The following is a 17,688-nucleotide window of genomic DNA, read 5'->3' as shown; positions in this document are numbered from 1 at the left end:
GCTTTTCCACCTAAACTCTACCCTCCACCCACTTAGGATCTAATCTCAGCCTTGCACGAATCTTTAAGAGACTTCCGCAATACGATGGTGTGCCAAGATGCAAAGCTCTGCAGGTCCATGAAATAGTGCAGGCAGAGTTTCGTGCAGGGCCAGTTAAAGTTTCACATAAACATGGTCTACAGACAAGCCACAAAAATACTTTTCTAAAACCCTAAACTCAACTTCAAACTCAGCTACTCCCTTATTTTCTAGGAGTAAATCACATTTACATGATGAATAAAAGATTTTTCTTCAGATTTCATAAAGCAAAATTTTCCCTTGAATCAAACCTCATAATTATTATATACCCTAGTGTCATGGTTTTAGCTGGGATAGAGTTAATTTTCTTTACTGTAGCTGGCATAGTGCTGTGCTTTGGACTTAGTATGAAAACAATGTTGATAACACACCGATGTTTTGGTTGTTGCTGAGTAGTGCTTGTACTAGTCAAGCACTCTTCTAGCTTCCCATGCTCTGCCAGGTGCACAAGAAGCCGGGAGGGGAGGGGGCACAGCTAAGAGAGCGGATTCAAACTGACCAAAGGGATATTCCGTGTCATGTAATGTCATGCCCAGTATGTTAACTGGGAGGAGCTGGCTGGGGGAGGGAATCAACTGTTGCAGCTCGGGAACTGGCAGCATCAATTGGTGGGTGGTGAGCGGTTGTATCATTTGTGTTTCTGTTTTTTTTTTTTACTTTTTTTTCTATTCCCCTTTTAGTCTATTATAATTATTGTTTTTATTATAATAATAATTATTATAATAATAATTATTCTTATTGTAATTATTAAACTGTGCTTATCTCAACCCACAAGTTCTTTTGCTCTTCTGATTCTCTACCCCATCCCACAGGAGTAGGGGGGAATGAGTGAGCGGCTGCATGGTGTTTAGTTGCCGACTGAGGCTGAACCACAATAGTCCGTTTCTTATTCCATATCATTTACATCATGCTCAGGTCCCATACTATGCAACATAATTTCAATAACCCCTATCCGCCCTCTCATCCTTTAACAGAATATACAGATTTCATGTATCATTCCCCTAGTCTATGGACCACCCCTGTAAAATTTCCGTGAAATGTCCACTGAGTTCATTTAGTCCATGACTTCAGGTTCCATCTATTGTATGATTCTTTCAGAGAGGTGGGGTGTGTGGTGTTGGATTGTTGCATGCTGAAGTCAGTCCTCATTTCGTCACTGCTGCACTGTTAGTCCTTGTTCTATCACCACTGCACTTTGCTTGGTTCAATGAAAGTTCATTTTTTTATTAATTTGGGAGATTTGTTGCATGATACCATTGGTATGGCATATAGCAACCATAGTAGTGATGACATGCAACATTATATAGCAATTAACAGCATATTATTCAGTTCACTGGCTGTTTTCACCCAGAATCAAATCCCCTTGAGGTACACACCGGACTCCTCCATCCTCCCGCATCACCCACCAACTGCACCCAGGTCCTCAAGCAAAAGCAGTCCCACAAATGGGTTTGCCCTTGCCTGAGGCCGGAAGAGCCCAGACTCTTTTGCCCAGCATATTTTTTACATGCAATACAGGGACTCTCTCCCCTTCCACAGTATATAGGATTTCTGACTGGGCAGGGCCAGCTTGATTGGCAGATCCTCTCCTGTTGGCTAACCACGTGGCTTTTGCTAAATGTGTATCCCAGCGCCTAAATGTTTCACCTCCCGTTGCTCTTAGCGTAGTTTTTAACAGTCCATTGCACTGTTCAATTTTTCCTGAGGCTGGTGCGTGATAGGGGATGTGATACACCCACTCAATGCCGTGCTCTTTGGCCCAGGTGTCTATGAGGTTATTTCGGAAATGAGTCTCGTTGTCTGACTCAATTCTCTCTGGGGTGCCATGTTGCCACAGGACTTGTTTTTCGAGACCCAGGTTAGTGTTCAGGGCAGCAGCGTGGGGGACAGGATATGTTTCCAGCCAGCCAGTGGTTGCTTCTACCATTGCAAGCACATGGCGCTTGCCTTGGCAGGTTTGTGGGAGTGTGATATAATCAATTTGCCAGGCCTCCCCATATTTATACTTCAGCCATCGTCCCTCATACCACAGAGGCTTTACCCGCTTCGCTTGCTTGATTGCAGCGCACGTTTCACATTCGTGGATAACCTGCGCAATAACATCCATGGTCAAGTCCACCCCTCGATCATGAGCCCACCTGTATGTTGCATCTCTCCCTTGATGGCCTGAGGTGTCATGGGCCCATCGAGCTAGGAATAGTTCACCCTTATGTTGCCAGTCCAGATCCACCTCAGCCACTTCAATCTTGGCAGCCTGATCCACCTGCTGGTTGTTTCGATGATCTTCAGTGGCCTGACTCTTGGGTATATGAGCATCCACATGACGTACCTTTACAACCAGGTTCTCTACCCGGGCAGCAATGTCTTGCCACAACGTGGCAGCCCAGATGGGTTTGCCTCTACGGTGCCAGTTGCTTTGCTTCCACTGCTGTAGCCAGCCCCACAGGGCATTTGCCACCATCCAGGAGTCAGTATAGAGATAGAGCACTGGCCACTTTTCCTGTTCAGCAATGTCTAAGGCCAGCTGGATGGCCTTTACCTCTGCAAACTGGCTCGATTCACCTTCTCCTTCAGCAGTTTCTGCGACTTGTCGTGTAGGACTCCATAGAGCAGCCTTCCATCTCCAGTGCTTTCCCACAAGGCGACAGGACCCATCAGTGTACAGGACATACTGCTTTTCATCTTCTGGCAGTTTGTTATACAGTGGGGCTTCTTCAGCACGTGTCACCTCCTCCTCTGGTGATGATACAAAATCTTTGCCTTCTGGCCAGTCCATAATCACTTCCAAGATTCCTGGGCGACTGGGGTTTCCTACTCGAGCCCGCTGGGTGATCAGTGCAACCCATTTACTCCATGTAGCATCAGTTGCATGGTGTGTAGAGGGGACGTTCCCTTTGAAAATCTAGCCCAGCACTGGCAGTCGGGGTGCCAGGAGCAACTGTGCTTCAGTACCAACCACTTCTGAAGCAGCTCAAACGCCTTCATATGCTGCCAATATCTCTTTTTCAGTTGGAGTATAGCGGGCTTCAGACCCTCTGTATCCATGACTCCAAAACCCTAGGGGTCGACCTCGGGTCTCTCGAGGTGCTTTCTGCCAGAGGCTCCAGGTAGGGCCATTCTCCCCGGCTGCGGTGTAGAGCACATTTTTTACATCTTGTCCTGCCCAGACTGGCCCAAGAGCTACTGCATGAACTATTTCTCGTTTAATCTGTTCAAATGCTTGTTGTTGCTCAGGGCCCCATTTGAAATCATTCTTCTTCTGGGTCACTTGATAGAGAGGGCTTATGATCAGACTGTAATTTGGAATATGCATTCTCCAAAAACCCACAACGCCCAAAAACACTTGTGTTTCCTTTTTGCTGGTTGGTGGAGACATGGCTGCTATTTTGTTGATCACATCCATTGGGATCTGACAATGTCCATCTTGCCACTTTATTCCTAAGAACTGGATCTCTTGTGCAGGTCCCTTCACCTTACGTTGTTTTATGGTAAAACCAGCTTTCAGAAGGATTTGGACTACTTTCTTTCCTTTCTCAAAAACTTCTTCTGCTGTGTTGCCCCACATGATGATGTCATCAATGTATTGAAGGTGTTCTGGAGCTTCTCCCTGTTCCAGTACAGTCTGAATCAGTCCATGGCAAATGGTAGGACTGTGTTTCCACCCCTGGGGCAGTCGATTCCAGGTGTACTGGGTGCCCCTCCAAGTAAAAGCAAACTGTGGCCTGCACTCTGCTGCCAGAGGGATTGAGAAGAATGCATTAGCAATATCAGTTGTGGCACACCACTTGGCTGCCTTTGACTCCAGTTCGTACTGAAGTTCTAGCATGTCTGGCACAGCAGCACTCAACGGTGGAGTGACTTCATTCGGGCCACGATAGTCTACTATAGCCTCCACTCTCCATTAGACTTCCACACTGGCCATATGGGACTGTTAAAGGGTGAGTGCATCTTACTGATGACTCCTTGGCTTTTCAGTCAGTGAATGAGCTCATGGATGGGAATCGGAGAGTCTTGGTTGGTGCAATATTGCCGCCGGTGCACTGTTGTGGTGGTGATCGGCACCTGTAGTTCTTTGACCCTCAGCAACCCCACCACAGAAGGGTCCTTTGAGAGACCGGGCAAGGTAGACAGCTGTTTAATTCTCTCCGTCTCCAAGGCAGCTACACCAAAAGCCCACCTGTACCCTTCTGGGTCCTTGAAATACCCTCTCCTGAGGTAGTCTATGCCAAGGATGCATGGAGCCTCTGGGCCAGTCACAATGGGGTGCTTTTGCCACTCATTCCCGGTGAGGCTCACTTCGGCCTCCAATACAGTTAGCTCTTGGGATCCCCCTGTCACTCCAGCAATACTGATGGGTTCTGCCCCTATATGGTTTGATGGCATTAGCGTGCACTGTGCACCGGCGTCCACTAAAGCTTTATATTCCTCTGGGTCAGATGTGCCAGGCCATCGGATCCACACAGTCCAGTAAGCCCAGTTGTCCCTTTCCTCCACCTGGCTGGAGGCAGGCCCCTCTAGTCTTGATCATGGCATTCACAACTCACTTCCTGCAAATGTGAGTCAAAAGTCTCTCTATTAAGCTCAGAAATAAAATCAGCGCTTCCACTCCTCTGTCTAGGGACCTGCTCACTGGAAACTGGAGCAGCAGCTTTCCTGGAAGAACCTCCCTGAGTGATTGTTCTTCCTTGCAGTTCACATACCCGTGCCTCTAGGGTAGAGGTAGGCTTGCCATCCCACCTCGTCATGTCCTCTCCGTGGTCATGAAGGTAGAACCATAGCATGGCCCACGGTGTGTATCCTCTCCTTTGAGCCAAAGGACGCTTATTCCTAACAGCTGAGACACTACTCTGTAGAGATGAGGAGCAGGACATATCTTCTTTGAGTTGCTGGACCTCCCAGGACAGTTTCTCCACAGCAGAGACAAGGTATTTGCTTCATAATCCCAGAGTCTATCAATCACCTCCGCCACTGTTGGTGTCTCGTCATCTTTCCAGGACATTACGGCCAATGAGTTCCTATGCGTCGATGGTGCGCTCCGTAGAAACTTCCACCACATGGGTCATGTGCACTGGGCTTTATCTGGATCTCTGGATGACTGTTCATCGTCTAGGTCACTATAAATCACACAGATAGTTCCTTCAGGTACTGGATACCTTTCTCTATGGTCATCCATTTTCCTAGGCAAAATACAATATCTGCTTTGAAGGGGTACCTTTCTCTCACACCTGACAGGAGTCGCCTCCAGAGACTGAGGGCTTGTGTTCCTTTTCCAATTGCTTTGTCAATGCCCCCTTCCCTAGAGAGGGATCCCAGTTGTTTGGCTTCCTTCCCTTCTAATTCCAGGCTACTGGCCCCGTTATCCCAGCATCCAGGTGATAATGTGCTCACCTGAATGACAGCTGAAATCTTTTAGTATATCCTGCAACTCACTCAAGGATAGGGATCGGGTGGTCTCTATTTCATTTATGACTTCTTCCTCCTTTCCCCCTGATGGCCCTGCTTTTTCATCATCCTGTTCTAAACGAGTTGTCGTCTGCTTCCAATATTTCTTCTTGTCTAGTTTCTGTTTCTTGTACAAGTTCTTCCTCCTCCTCTTCTTGTGATGGCCCTGGTTCTTCATCATCTCTTCCTAAACGAGTTGACTTTCTTTTCCAAGATTTCTTCTTGAGCATAGGGGCGACTGACACTGGCATGGGTTGGTCCTCTGATTTAGCTGCAATGCTTGTCACCAGTGTTTGAGTAGCTGCAGTGCCTGTCATGGGGCTTTGAGTGGCCACAGTACTTGTCACTGGGGTTGGAGTAGCTGCAGTGTCTGTCGTGGGGGTTTAAGTGGCTGCAGTGCTTGTTGCTTTCCTTGTCTTTGTCTTTTTAGATCCAGAGGCCTTCTCTTCCCCTTGGGGGATCAATAGGCATGGGCCCGGCCCCAGCACATTGCAGTGATTTGTATCTCTCTGGAATTGCCAGGGTGACAACACACTTTCTCCAAATATTATACTAATTTTTCAGGATTCTGCACTTGTTCAGGGGTGAAGTCCCACGACACTGGGGATGCCCACTGTCTTAGGCATTTGCCCATACTATCCCACATACCCTGCCACACATAGCTATCGAGCCTTGGGACAGATCTCTGGATGATATTCTTAAATTGCTTATTAAGCTTAGACAGAACTGAAACCATCTGCCAAAGCAATACCACCAAATGTATCTTGACTACCCAAGGATGTTCAAGATACTGAAAAGTTGTTGTAATGAAGGAGGAGACATTATATAAGATGGTAGCTACGGTGCCATTCTGTATTTCCCCCATAAAAAACTTCTCAGAGGAGGAGGTATAATTGCTAATTGTCTCCACGAGGTGATAGCCAAAGTACAGTAACGGCTTCCATGCAAGACCTAAATAACGGATAACAGTCAAGGCCAGTGTTTTAATAACAAATCTCCTAGGCAAAATATCTCTAATCACTGCAGAGCACAGCAAACTACAAAAATCAACAGCAATTTTTAACGTGTACTTTACAATCAGCATGGTATACACTGGACAAACTAATACTGAGAGCAGATGAATCAATGCTGTGACCAGCAACTGTTATTATCTAAAACCCTTCATGCCCCACACTGGGTGCCAAAATGGACTATTGTGGTTCAGCCTCAGTCGGCAACTAAACACCATGCAGCCACTCACTCACTCCCCCCTACTCCTGTGGGATGGGGTAGAGAATCAGAAGAGCAAAAGAACTTGTGGGTTGAGATAAGCACAGTTTAATAATTACAATTAAAAAAATAATTATTATAATAAAAACAATAATGATAATATAATAAAAGGGAAAAGGAAAAAAAAAGTAAAAAAAACGCCAGAAACACAAACGATACAACTGCTCACCACCCACCAATTGATGCTGCCAGTTCCCGAGCTGCAACAGTTGATTCCCTCCCCCAGCCAGCTCCTCCCAGTTAACATACTCGGCACGATGTTACATGATACGGAATATCCCTTTGGTCAGTTTGAATCCGCTCTCTTAGCTGTGCCCCCTCCCCTCCCGGCTTCTTGTGCACCTGGCAGAGCATGGGAAGCTAGAAGAGTCCTTGACTAGTACAAGCACTACTCAGCAACAACCAAAACATCAGTGTGTTATCAACATTGTTTTCATACTAAGTCCAAAGCACAGCACTATGCCAGCTACAGTAAAGAAAATTAACTCTATCCCAGCTAAAACCATGACACCTAGCTCTCACTATACTCATTTACCCTCTGTATTTCTACAAAATTCATTATTTCTCTAGCTAGCTGGGACTCCTTAATTCTGCATTTCTCAATCAAGTGTAAGTTAATGTCAGCTCTGGAGGTAGTTGTGCATTTTACAAGGCCAATGGGGGCAGAAGCTCCAGGTTGAGCCCTTGGAAAGACAAGTTTCTGTAAAACTAATGATCCATAAACCTGAGGTGGTCTTTGCTTATAAGCAAACTTTATAATTTCACTCAGATAAACATGACAAACAGTTGCACAAATCCTGTCTCAGTTTAAGAACAGATAAAATTGGTACGATTTCCATACCTAAATAAGCTGTGGATTTTATCCTCATGCATAAAGCCTTATGCAAGTCTTAAACCGTGAGCACTCGGGATTAATTCATTCTCCTGGAACAAGAATCTAAAGCAAAAGAGCAGCTTTCTTGCTATCGCTTAAAGCCTATGAGTTGTTTTTCCATTTGCACTGGCATTTGTTCTTTGGTGTGAAGGCTGGGGGCGCAAAGGACGAAAGCTGTCAGGGCTTTTACTGTATCAGAAGCTCCAGATTCAGCTTGGTCTACTCCTTCTTCCCACGAGGCAGCTGTTCTTCCTGTTCCTTTTAAAAATAATCCCCCAATTTTCAAACTGTTATAGTAATGCTTCACTTGGTCTGTGTTTCAAGACCTCTAATACCATTGTTGGCAATAATATTGCCAAAAGAAACCTCTGCTTTTAGGCACTGAAATGTTTCTTTGCAGGCCTAAAGAGGTTTGTGAGATGCATCAAAGTGGTTGTACAAAACAAAACAATGCCTGGGTGTGCTGGTTTTGGCTGAGAAGGGGTTAATTCTCTTCACTGTAATGCCTGTAGTAGGCAGGGACCTTTCCAGCTTCCCATGCTCTGCCACGTGGGCAGGATGCCGGGAGGGGTGGGGCCACAGCCAGGGCAGCTGACCCCGACTGGCCAATGGGATGTTCATTCCATACCATCTGACACCATGACCAGTATATTAAGGGGGGCAGTTGGCGTGCTGGGGGGGGGCAGTTGTGGCTCGGGGACTGGTGCGTTGGGTTGGTGGGTGGTGAGCGGCTGTGTCACGTGCGGTTTGTTTTTGTGGTTCATTCCCCCCCCCAGGTTTTGCGCCTCTCATCGTTCTCCTTTCCATTGCATTGTTGTTGTTTTATTTTAATTATTAAACTGTTCTTATCTCAACCCACGAGCATTACCCTTCTGATTCTCTCCCCTGTCCCACTGGTGGGGAAGTGAGTGAGCAGCTGTGTGGGGTTTAGTTGCTGGCTAAACCACAACACTGGGAAAATAACATTCATGCACGTGAGTGGTTCCTGACTGATGCCAGACACTCGGCCACCAGGCATGAAGCTCTGGAAAAGATTTTTCTCAGAGCCTGGTGTGTATTATGTAAACCAGAAATAACAAGAACGTTGGGTTAATATCAAGGAATGGGATTTGGTTTGTAATTTTTTCCTTCAGTTAGATGCAATTTGAAGAAAGTATACAAGTGGGAATCGTAGGCCCTTGAAGGAGGGACTCATTTTGTTGTTTATAGTCTCAGCCTGAAACTGGTGATTCCCGATAGTAAATCCTGGCTTGGTTATTGCATGTAAGATAGATCAACTTTCTCCTGTATGCTTTCTTGCCGCTTTACTGGGAGATTTATGTCACACCTGAAGTAGTTGAGGATGCTAACCATTAAATTTAACTGCCATAAAATTGACAATCAGTATCAAAGGCAACATTTTCCTCTAAAAATCAGGATCTTACTAATAATATCAACAGAGGCTTGAGATCAAATTTGGCAGGACATGGGGCAAAGAACGTAGCATCTGAAGCACAGAAGCTCCTCCAGCTTCCAACCTTGGCCTTGCATGACTGTTAGGAGGGGACCTGCAGAATTGAACATCATTCTGTAGTGCAGTAAATACAGCTGGTTCATGTCCCATGGGTTATTATTTTTGTTCTCCTGAGACAATCAGTCATGGACTAGGAGAAATTATCTTCCTAGGTCATACCATGGAAGAAGCGTTGCTTCCTCTCAACTCCTTATTCCATTCTTAGATGACATATGTTGCTCCTGGGTGAGGAAGGCTGAAGAATTTAGACCTCTTCCCCTCTATTCTCACTATCCTTCCCCAAACTTGCCTGTGCAAGAGACACTGGCTTGGTCTGTATGGGGTTCAGGGGTTGCGCTGGTCCTTTGCTGAGGCACAGCTTTCACATCAGTTGAAATATTTTACAGCAAAGCCATTCTCTTTGCTTTGCTTTTTTAAAGCTTTTCTCCTTTCCCCAGACTCTGACTCAGAGAGGTCTAAAGACTGGTTTTGTTGCATTTGTTTTAGCGTTTTGTCTGAGGCAGTTTGCTTTTCCAGCTTATCATTTCAGTCACGCATCTCCTGTTGACTAGGAGGAAAGCCAGGCAGCTCACTGCCTGTGGCATGAATTGGAAGCTTACCCAGCGTGGGGTTTAAATACCAGATCAAGCCAAATGGGCTGTGCCTGGAGCTCCAAATTCTTGAGCACTATGCTTAAAACATTGCACACACTTGTTTAAAACCAGAGGTGTTCTTGCTGACCAGGAGCAAAATAAACACACTTCTGAGGACAATGTGTACTTCTTGTTGAACATTTGCTATGGGGTAAGCTTTACTTTGAATAGCTTTATAAAATTATGGGTAATATTTAGTTCCCAGACTGTTCCAAGCTACAGCCATACAAACTGATGCTAATAAAAAGCAAACCCTTCATCTCACTAGAATTACAGAAGGGTAATGGTAGGCTGAATTTGGACCCATTTCTTCTTCCATCCCACCCTGGAGATAAAACAAAGATATATATAAACATGTCAAATGCCAAATACAAAACTGGATATGGGGGATCTCATTTCAGCATTGTCATTCTTTATCTTCAGCACTAAGGAAGCATGACTGATATTTCCATTGTGGATATTCTGTCCTGGATATAGGTATTTCTATCACTTGGATTTCATAGCACACAAATGCTAGTTAGCTTCCACAGCACAGCTTCAAAAAAAATAATGCTTATCACAGTAATTATTTCAAGCAAAGATAAAATCACATGATGCTACAGCAAGGAGCTTTACCAAACACAGTGCATTTTTCAGGCTGAAGAACATCTACCTTTCTACAAATTTCTCCACCCTCTCAACCCAGAACTAGGTTGAAAAAAAAAAAAAAAAAGAAAAAGAAAAAGAAGAAAAGCTTGAACCAGCAATTGCACTACTCATACTGCTTTGCAGCTCTACACATGTTACAGGAAAGTGCTTTCCCTAATGACAGGGTATTAAAACCTTTGAATATACCTGCCTGAAATCTCTAAAATAAGCAAAACATAATCAAATTATCCTTGTTTTGTCTTTTTGTTAAAAAAATGGAAAAGAAAAGCTCTGAGCTTAAACATTTGCTCATAAACATATCAGCAGTAACTACAGATAACAAGGAAATCTGAAATCTCTGAGGCTTTGTGCTATATTCAGAATACCAAGTTCATTTTTGTTGTTGAAACCAAGCCAAATCCTTTGGCCTAATTCTCAGCTTGACTTATGCTTCTTTTTTTTTTGCTGTGTGTTAACCTTCATGAAAGTCATTTTACCTGGCTACTTCCTTGCAGATACAGAACAAGAGGTTCAGTCTTGGGGACGGTCACCCACATTTTGTACCAAGTCTTCCCTTTTTCAAGGAACTGGAGGTAGCTGCTGAAGAGGCTGTTTTCACCTGCCAAGATGCTGTGCTTCTGGATGAAGGGAGGGGAAAAAACCACGCTGTTTCCATTGATGCTTACATGGGTAAAATACTTAGAATTAAGTATAATATATACTTAAGTATAATATATACTTAAGTTGTCAACAACAAAACAACAAATTTTTAATTATTATTATATACCATCAGGAAATAGCACAATTCCACGTAACAGAGGCAGATGCTGAACTACTGTTCCAGTATTCCACCTCCATCAAGTAAATTGAGAATGGTAATTAAGATGATGCAGCTAGTTTCTTGCTTAGCAAAGTAGGGTGGGAGATTATTTCAAATTAATGCAAAAGGTGTATTAACAGACACTTCTTCATGAATGCAGAGAGATGTCAGCTGAATCAGAGCGCGCTAGGGCAAAAAAAGATTGAAAGAAATTTTTGTCTGTGATAGAAAGCAAAAAACCCCAAAATTCCTGTTCACATTAGACTTTGCACAGAAGTCTCCTGGGGATTTCTGCCATCCGCTAATAACATTTGTAAAGTGGCAATCTCCTCTGCTGATATTGAGCTTGTTAAGAAAGTTCAATGTAAATAGGAGAGAAAGAAAAACACTGGCTCTGATCTTTCTTTTTTATACACTTACTTTCTTGCATTTTACCTGATCCTTTGAAGATTTAGCAGAAGGTTAGAAGCCTGAGCATATGAGGGAAAAATGACTCTTCCTTGGGTTTTTACAGCTTTTTGCTGTAATCTGCTATCTAAAGTAAAGCCATAGATCACATTTCACTGGTTTGCTTTTCGACTTTTAACAGAGCTCTTGGCTGGGTAGGTGTCAAGTTTTCACTTTACTGGCAAACAGCTCTGCTGAAACAGTATTAGACAGTTTATCAGGAGATACCACAAATTATACTGATGCATACTAGGTGCTCATCATCTGTAGGCATAGCTGTAGCATATATCTGAAGTTTTTGATGGTATCAAGCTCTGGATCCAGAATCTTCTCTGCACTCTGCAGATGTGGTAGTTCAGGGAAAGGCAACATGCATTTGTAGCTTTACCCCACTTTTTGTATTTCTGACATTCTGGATGTGTTTGGCTACAAAGCATCTCAGTGGCAGAATCCACTCTGGGACACTGTGCTGGTGTAATTTTACTTGTTTAGGTACATTTAGTAGCCTGGAAAGAAATATGACATGCTGGGAAGCAGAGTGGAACAGGGTCTAAGAAGACTATTTGAGGAAGCATTTACAACAGGAACTCTGGATATGCACTGGCAGGTTTACATTTCCTCCTCAGAGTCTAGCTCTTTTCTGTGTTTGGTTCTGATGAGGAGTATAACAAGGCTGGAACTCAGTGTGATGGCTCTGAGGGGTGGCTTCCAGAAAAATGTTTTTCAAGGTAAGATGTTTTTCAGTATAGGCTGCAATTGTTCCCCAATTTTCCATGCAGTGCTCAAAGCAGGATGGCGTAGGTCAGCGTAACAGGGGGAAGGGTGATTTGCAATGAAGTTAAGTTCTCAGTGTGTCAGTGGCTCTTTCAAGAATCTGATGCCCCTGTGGGCCCACTTTCAATTGAGATGAATGTCCTCTTTTACACACGCAGTGACTTCTGGCTGTATTACACAGGTAAAAGAAATAAAAATCTTTGCTTCAAGGTGGCCCATGAAAAGCGTGGCATATAATGGTACTCACAGCTCTGCCCGTAGTCTAAAAAAAGCATTGGTAAGAGAAGGTTCAGTTGTGGGTGAGGATAAAACAAATCAGTGTGCCAATATGTTTCTTGTTCTTGTAAAAAGTAAGGGTAGGATGTGCTGCTATCATGGTATAATGCTTGGTGACATCTGCGGGAATTGTAAGCAGTAGTTCACACAGTATAATCTGTGGAAGTCATGTCTTGGAGAAAAGAGCCTGCATTATAGCAGGCTGAGAGTTTCAGTGAATCCAGATAGTCTTTCAGAAGAATGCCATGCTTTTGCATAATCAACTAAGTAAAAATTTGTTTCAATGACATTTTGACAGGATGTGAAATAAGGATTGCAAAAGTATCTTCTATATGGAGTTAAAAGTGAAAAAACAGATCATATTTTGCCAAGTTTTGCCAATAGTTCTTGTGCACAACTCAAGATTGGAAATGCACCACAAGAAAAAGAAGCCAGAAGTTCTTCCTCTTTTTATGTTACTTTGAAGCTGAAGCTTAGCTGCAAAATCTGTGTGCATTCCTGTTTGGTCAGCACCCTACAATGAAGACTCACCATTTACAAACAGCATTCAGCGTGCATGCACGTTCAGTACAAATTATAGGCCAGAGGGTCAAATATCATGGTGGGGGAAAAAAGATAACTATAAGTGTTTTAAATAAATACATTTTTTAAAAAGAGAGAGAGAGAGGCTCACAAGGGCAGCTAGCACACCAAAAGTTTCTTAGCTAAATACGCTACCTCTGCAGCTAGTCTTTTCTTTTGTTCTCCAACTGCTTCCACTCCAGGGCTGCATGGGCTTGCTGGTAACTGCAGAAAACACTCTTTACACACTCGATTATGACGACTATTATCTGCAAGTGGTTTAAACTCAGAGCATTTTGCACAGATCACCTGTAACAGAAACATTAGCCATTGTTAAAACTTCTCCAACCTTTCTCCAAAGAAAGTGACTTGCAGAATGGTTGTTTTTAAAGTAAAAACTGGAAAACTAATGTAAGTGTAGGATAGAGCGACCGATATAACATTTACTTTATTTACCTCCATTAATAATTAACATTTTTGTGATCCCATGCTGTGTACAAATATACCTAATTATAGAAAACATACGCCTTTTGGCAAATACTTTATGATTAACATCATGCAAGTTTGGTTTTCTTTTCTTAGAAGCCTTTATGAGTCAAAATGGGCTCAGGTTGACAAAGCAATTAGTGTTTTTTAATGCCAATCATAAAACGGTCTAGGAAGGACTGATTGTCAGAATAAAGGTAGCTGATGCTTCCTTGTCAATTCAGCCGTTCAGCCTGATAGAACTGAGGAATCAAAAAATCACTGACCATTTTAAGAACATAATCCAATATATTATCCATTAAAACCTGTTTGTCTGATGCAAAATCAACAACTTTTGATTCCTTTCCTCAGCTGTCAAGAGAACATAATGACACATCAGTCCCATGAAACCAGTGCTCATGAAGAGTGATGGACCTGCAGCTCTGGAACCTGTTTTCACACCTAAAATCTGACTCTACCGCTTGCTGTTGCACAGCTGCTCGAAGGAGAGAAACTGTTCCCTGAGGTGCAAGGTATGAGCAGTCAGCCAGATTTGACATCCATTCTGAATTTACTGTACAATAATATACCACAAATGCCCTTCAGGTACAAGTATATGTTATATGCTTCACTGCAAGATGTTAATAACAAAAAGATGTTAAGATAGTAATTAACTGCCTTAATTCAGCAAGTGTTAAGTGAAGCACCATTCTGCCAAGTTATATAAACAAGAGCAAGCTAGCGTTTTCAGAAACATTATAGTCTTTCCTTGTGACAAATTAACTTCTTTAATTTGAATGCTATTGCCACATCACAAAACATCGCATAATCAACAACTGTTTAACAATACATTATTAATAATGTAATTCTTATCTCTCTGTCCACAGGGGAAAACTATAATTTCATTTCTTTAATAATACTGAGTTTTGCAACGGAATGTTTTAAGCCTCCAGAAATGCATTTCCTTATTTCAGTAATTACTAATAAAAACAAAGCCAGAAGGTTGAAAATCCCAATTCTGGTGCAAATGTGTCTCCTCCACAGTAATGTTATTTCAGTTGCTGAAACTGAAGTTTCTTCAAACATCTTAACTATAAATTTAGGTCTCTCTTCAGCTGAAAATTTATCTCCGCTTCAAATGAATAAAGGTATTTAAATAACATTATTCTGTACTAGTTACATTAGGAACACTGAACCATGAAACTTAAGTCACAGAAGGCAGGTTTCAAGTCATATTACAGAAATCAATCTCATGTTGGCCGTGGCTGTGATTTTCAGAAAAAAACGTGAGATTTAAGCTGTCAGTGAATGGCACTGGGGAAGGGTGCCTAAGTGCCTTCAGTAACCTGGCCTTAAATCTCAGAACTGATTTTTTTTGACTTTTCAAGCAGGAGGAAACCACTTTGGCGCAAGCAATTCTTGATAACCCTGTTTTAGGGAAAGAAGAACCCATCCATCTTTAATATTGTATGTTCAGCTGTTCATCCTAGAAAGAGCTGCTGTGTGAAGTCAGGCTGTCAGAAGGCCATTCTGTTTCTGCCAACAAAATATAGGGGACAACCCCCTCCCCAGATACATGCAAATCCCCAGAGAAGACACCACCTTTCTTTTTATCCACTGAGGTGCTGTATTTGCCTTTAAAACAGCCCCTTGCACCACAGTTTTGCTCTTTTTCCCCCTGATTCCCAGGAGGTAAAGCAAGTGGAAAGATCTGCACTGTCAATGACCTGCCATGAACCAGAACATCTTTCAGTTCCTGCACTGAAAAAAAAAAAATTCTCTTCAACTGTCTCAGCAGAAGAAACTAGAAAGCTCAGTGCATTCTGATACTTACAGCCCCACACTGCTTACAGTGGTGCCGCCTTTTAGTGATGGAATTAAAGCTTTCGCTGCAGCTCTTGCAAGCCTGTTTCTCCTTGTCGCGCTTGGATTTGGAAGGTTTCCTAAAGGAATCACTCTGAAATGAAAAGTACAATTATGTGATTTAAAAAAAAAATGATTGCAAAACAATTCATAGAGATCTCCTACTGACAAAGACCTTTTTTGGGTTTCACACTATTTTAGAAAAGAATGCACATCAACTCTGCTAATGGCCTATGGTTGGATGACTAGTTCAGCCATTGGGTGTTTCTGGTGTGGCATTTCATTATCTCAGATCGTTCGAGCCAATTCTTCAAGTACCTATCTGCCCACTTGTGCCCTTACAGCCACTGAGCCACCTCATCTGGTCTGTTGTTGAGGAGGAAGAGAAACTGGCAATGTGGGCTTGTCAGAAGAGCTTTCCTTCTGGTGCTCACCTCTTTTTCCCTGCTGCAACATGACTTGGTTAAGGTAAATGTTGTTGACTTTTTGAGTGTGTTGTAAAATCTTCTGGTCATGGAGAGGAGAAGATTTTGTGAAAAATGGCTTGACTGAAGAATTGAATGGTGCTGGCAGTGGATTTTTGCACGACCCAACTTCAAATACTTAATTTAGAAGTTTCTTTAGGCTCCCTCCCAGCCCATGATGAAACATAAAGCTCCTCAGGAAGACAGGCACACCTACACCAGGGACTTGGTATCAACTGCTCTTGGCAGAAGACACTTTCTATCTGCTGTCTAGATAGCCAAGCAAGTTTAGCCTCTTAAGCTAAGCACCTAAGCTGGTACATAAAGTCATTCAGTCTCAGTATAATTAAACCCAATTGTACAATCTTCTGATAAACTGGCACTAACATGACAACGTGCAGTTCATAAAAATAGATCTTTACACAGAACTTCAAGTAGACCAGATTTTTTAAGAAATAAATACTATTCCTCCTTCCCAGTCAGGATGGCTATGTGCAAGGGAACCGCAGCTCCATAGGGGTAAACCTGGAGCACTCCCAGCCAGGCAGCATCTACCTGCAGATCCCATCCTGAAGGAGGTGGCTGCATCATGTTCCTCCAGCACAGCTCTTTCATGAGAAAAGGTCTGATAACTCTCTTCATTTTCATTTGCTTGACACAGTCATTTAACAAACGACTGGGAGAAGAAACATTTCCTCCAAATCAAAAGAGCAGAGGTATTTTACATTTTTTCTGAAAATCAACCAGGTGAAGATCAGGCCCATTGTAGGCCACACAGATTCTGGACTCCTTGTCAAGGCCCCCTTCCCTTTAAAGGAGTGCATACTAAGTCACAACTTATGTCCACTTGAGAGAGAACAAATGGCTCAACCAATTTCCCTGTCTTCAAAGCCTTTATTTAAAAAAAGGATGTGGGTATGTGGGGGTGGGAGAAAAGGCAGGAGCAATTACAATTAGCAAAGGCTGCCCATGGATCACTAGCACTAGGGATATTCTGCCATTTGCTCTAAGGTCTCACCTTAGTGGTTACGACTAAACTACAGAAGTCACTATACAGGTTTTCGGGCCAATTAAAAAAAAAACCACCCATACCCAAATTTTATAAGCTGACACCACTCTGCCGTCTTTCAGCCTCCTTGAGTCTCTGCCTTCCAATCCCTGGTTACAGAGGAAAGCACACTGTCTTTCAGCACAGCTGTTGAAACCACCCTGCCTTGTAATGGCATTACACAACAAAACCTCAACTAATTACTTCTAATTGGACTGGATCTTTTAATTTTTATTATCTTTTCTATAGCTGCAATAGCAATCTTTCAAACTTGTATACAAGTACACAGTATGTTTTGCAATTCAGCTTGGTGAAGCAGTCATACGGATTTATTCATTCAGGAAAATCACTATACCCCCATACATGTACATATTAATTGCTCAGCAAAATAGAATGCCTGCAAATCCAAGTCCTCTCCCACACATAAGCAGAGTGCAGTATTTCAGTTTTCTTGTGAAGAACCAGATGTAACCAGTACGGCAATGAATTACAACAACTGAACAATGCCTTGGATGAATCATTGGCAAAAACATTC

General features: G+C 42.9%; 1 protein-coding gene across 4 annotated transcripts in view; it reads right to left on the bottom strand.

Annotated features, from left to right (window-relative positions):
* The window catches only part of FGD3 (FYVE, RhoGEF and PH domain containing 3), a 121,688-nt gene that overhangs the window by 4,014 nt on the left and 99,986 nt on the right, over positions 1-17,688 (bottom strand). For 3 of the 4 annotated variants that reach the window (XM_064454264.1, XM_064454268.1, XM_064454267.1), the window contains 3 exons: positions 15,613-15,735; positions 13,470-13,622; positions 10,933-11,073 (listed from right to left, as the gene is read on the bottom strand). In XM_064454264.1, coding sequence (XP_064310334.1) covers positions 10,933-11,073; positions 13,470-13,622; positions 15,613-15,735 — 417 coding nt within the window. The remainder of the gene's footprint in view (positions 1-10,932; positions 11,074-13,469; positions 13,623-15,612; positions 15,736-17,688) is intronic. The other variant, XM_064454266.1, reaches the window with a different exon arrangement.

This window comes from Phalacrocorax carbo, chromosome 6 (assembly GCF_963921805.1).
Source record: "Phalacrocorax carbo chromosome 6, bPhaCar2.1, whole genome shotgun sequence".
Classification (NCBI taxonomy): domain Eukaryota; kingdom Metazoa; phylum Chordata; class Aves; order Suliformes; family Phalacrocoracidae; genus Phalacrocorax; species Phalacrocorax carbo.
Note: the sequence above shows the minus strand (reverse complement) of the source record. Positions and strands in the feature narration are given on the sequence as shown.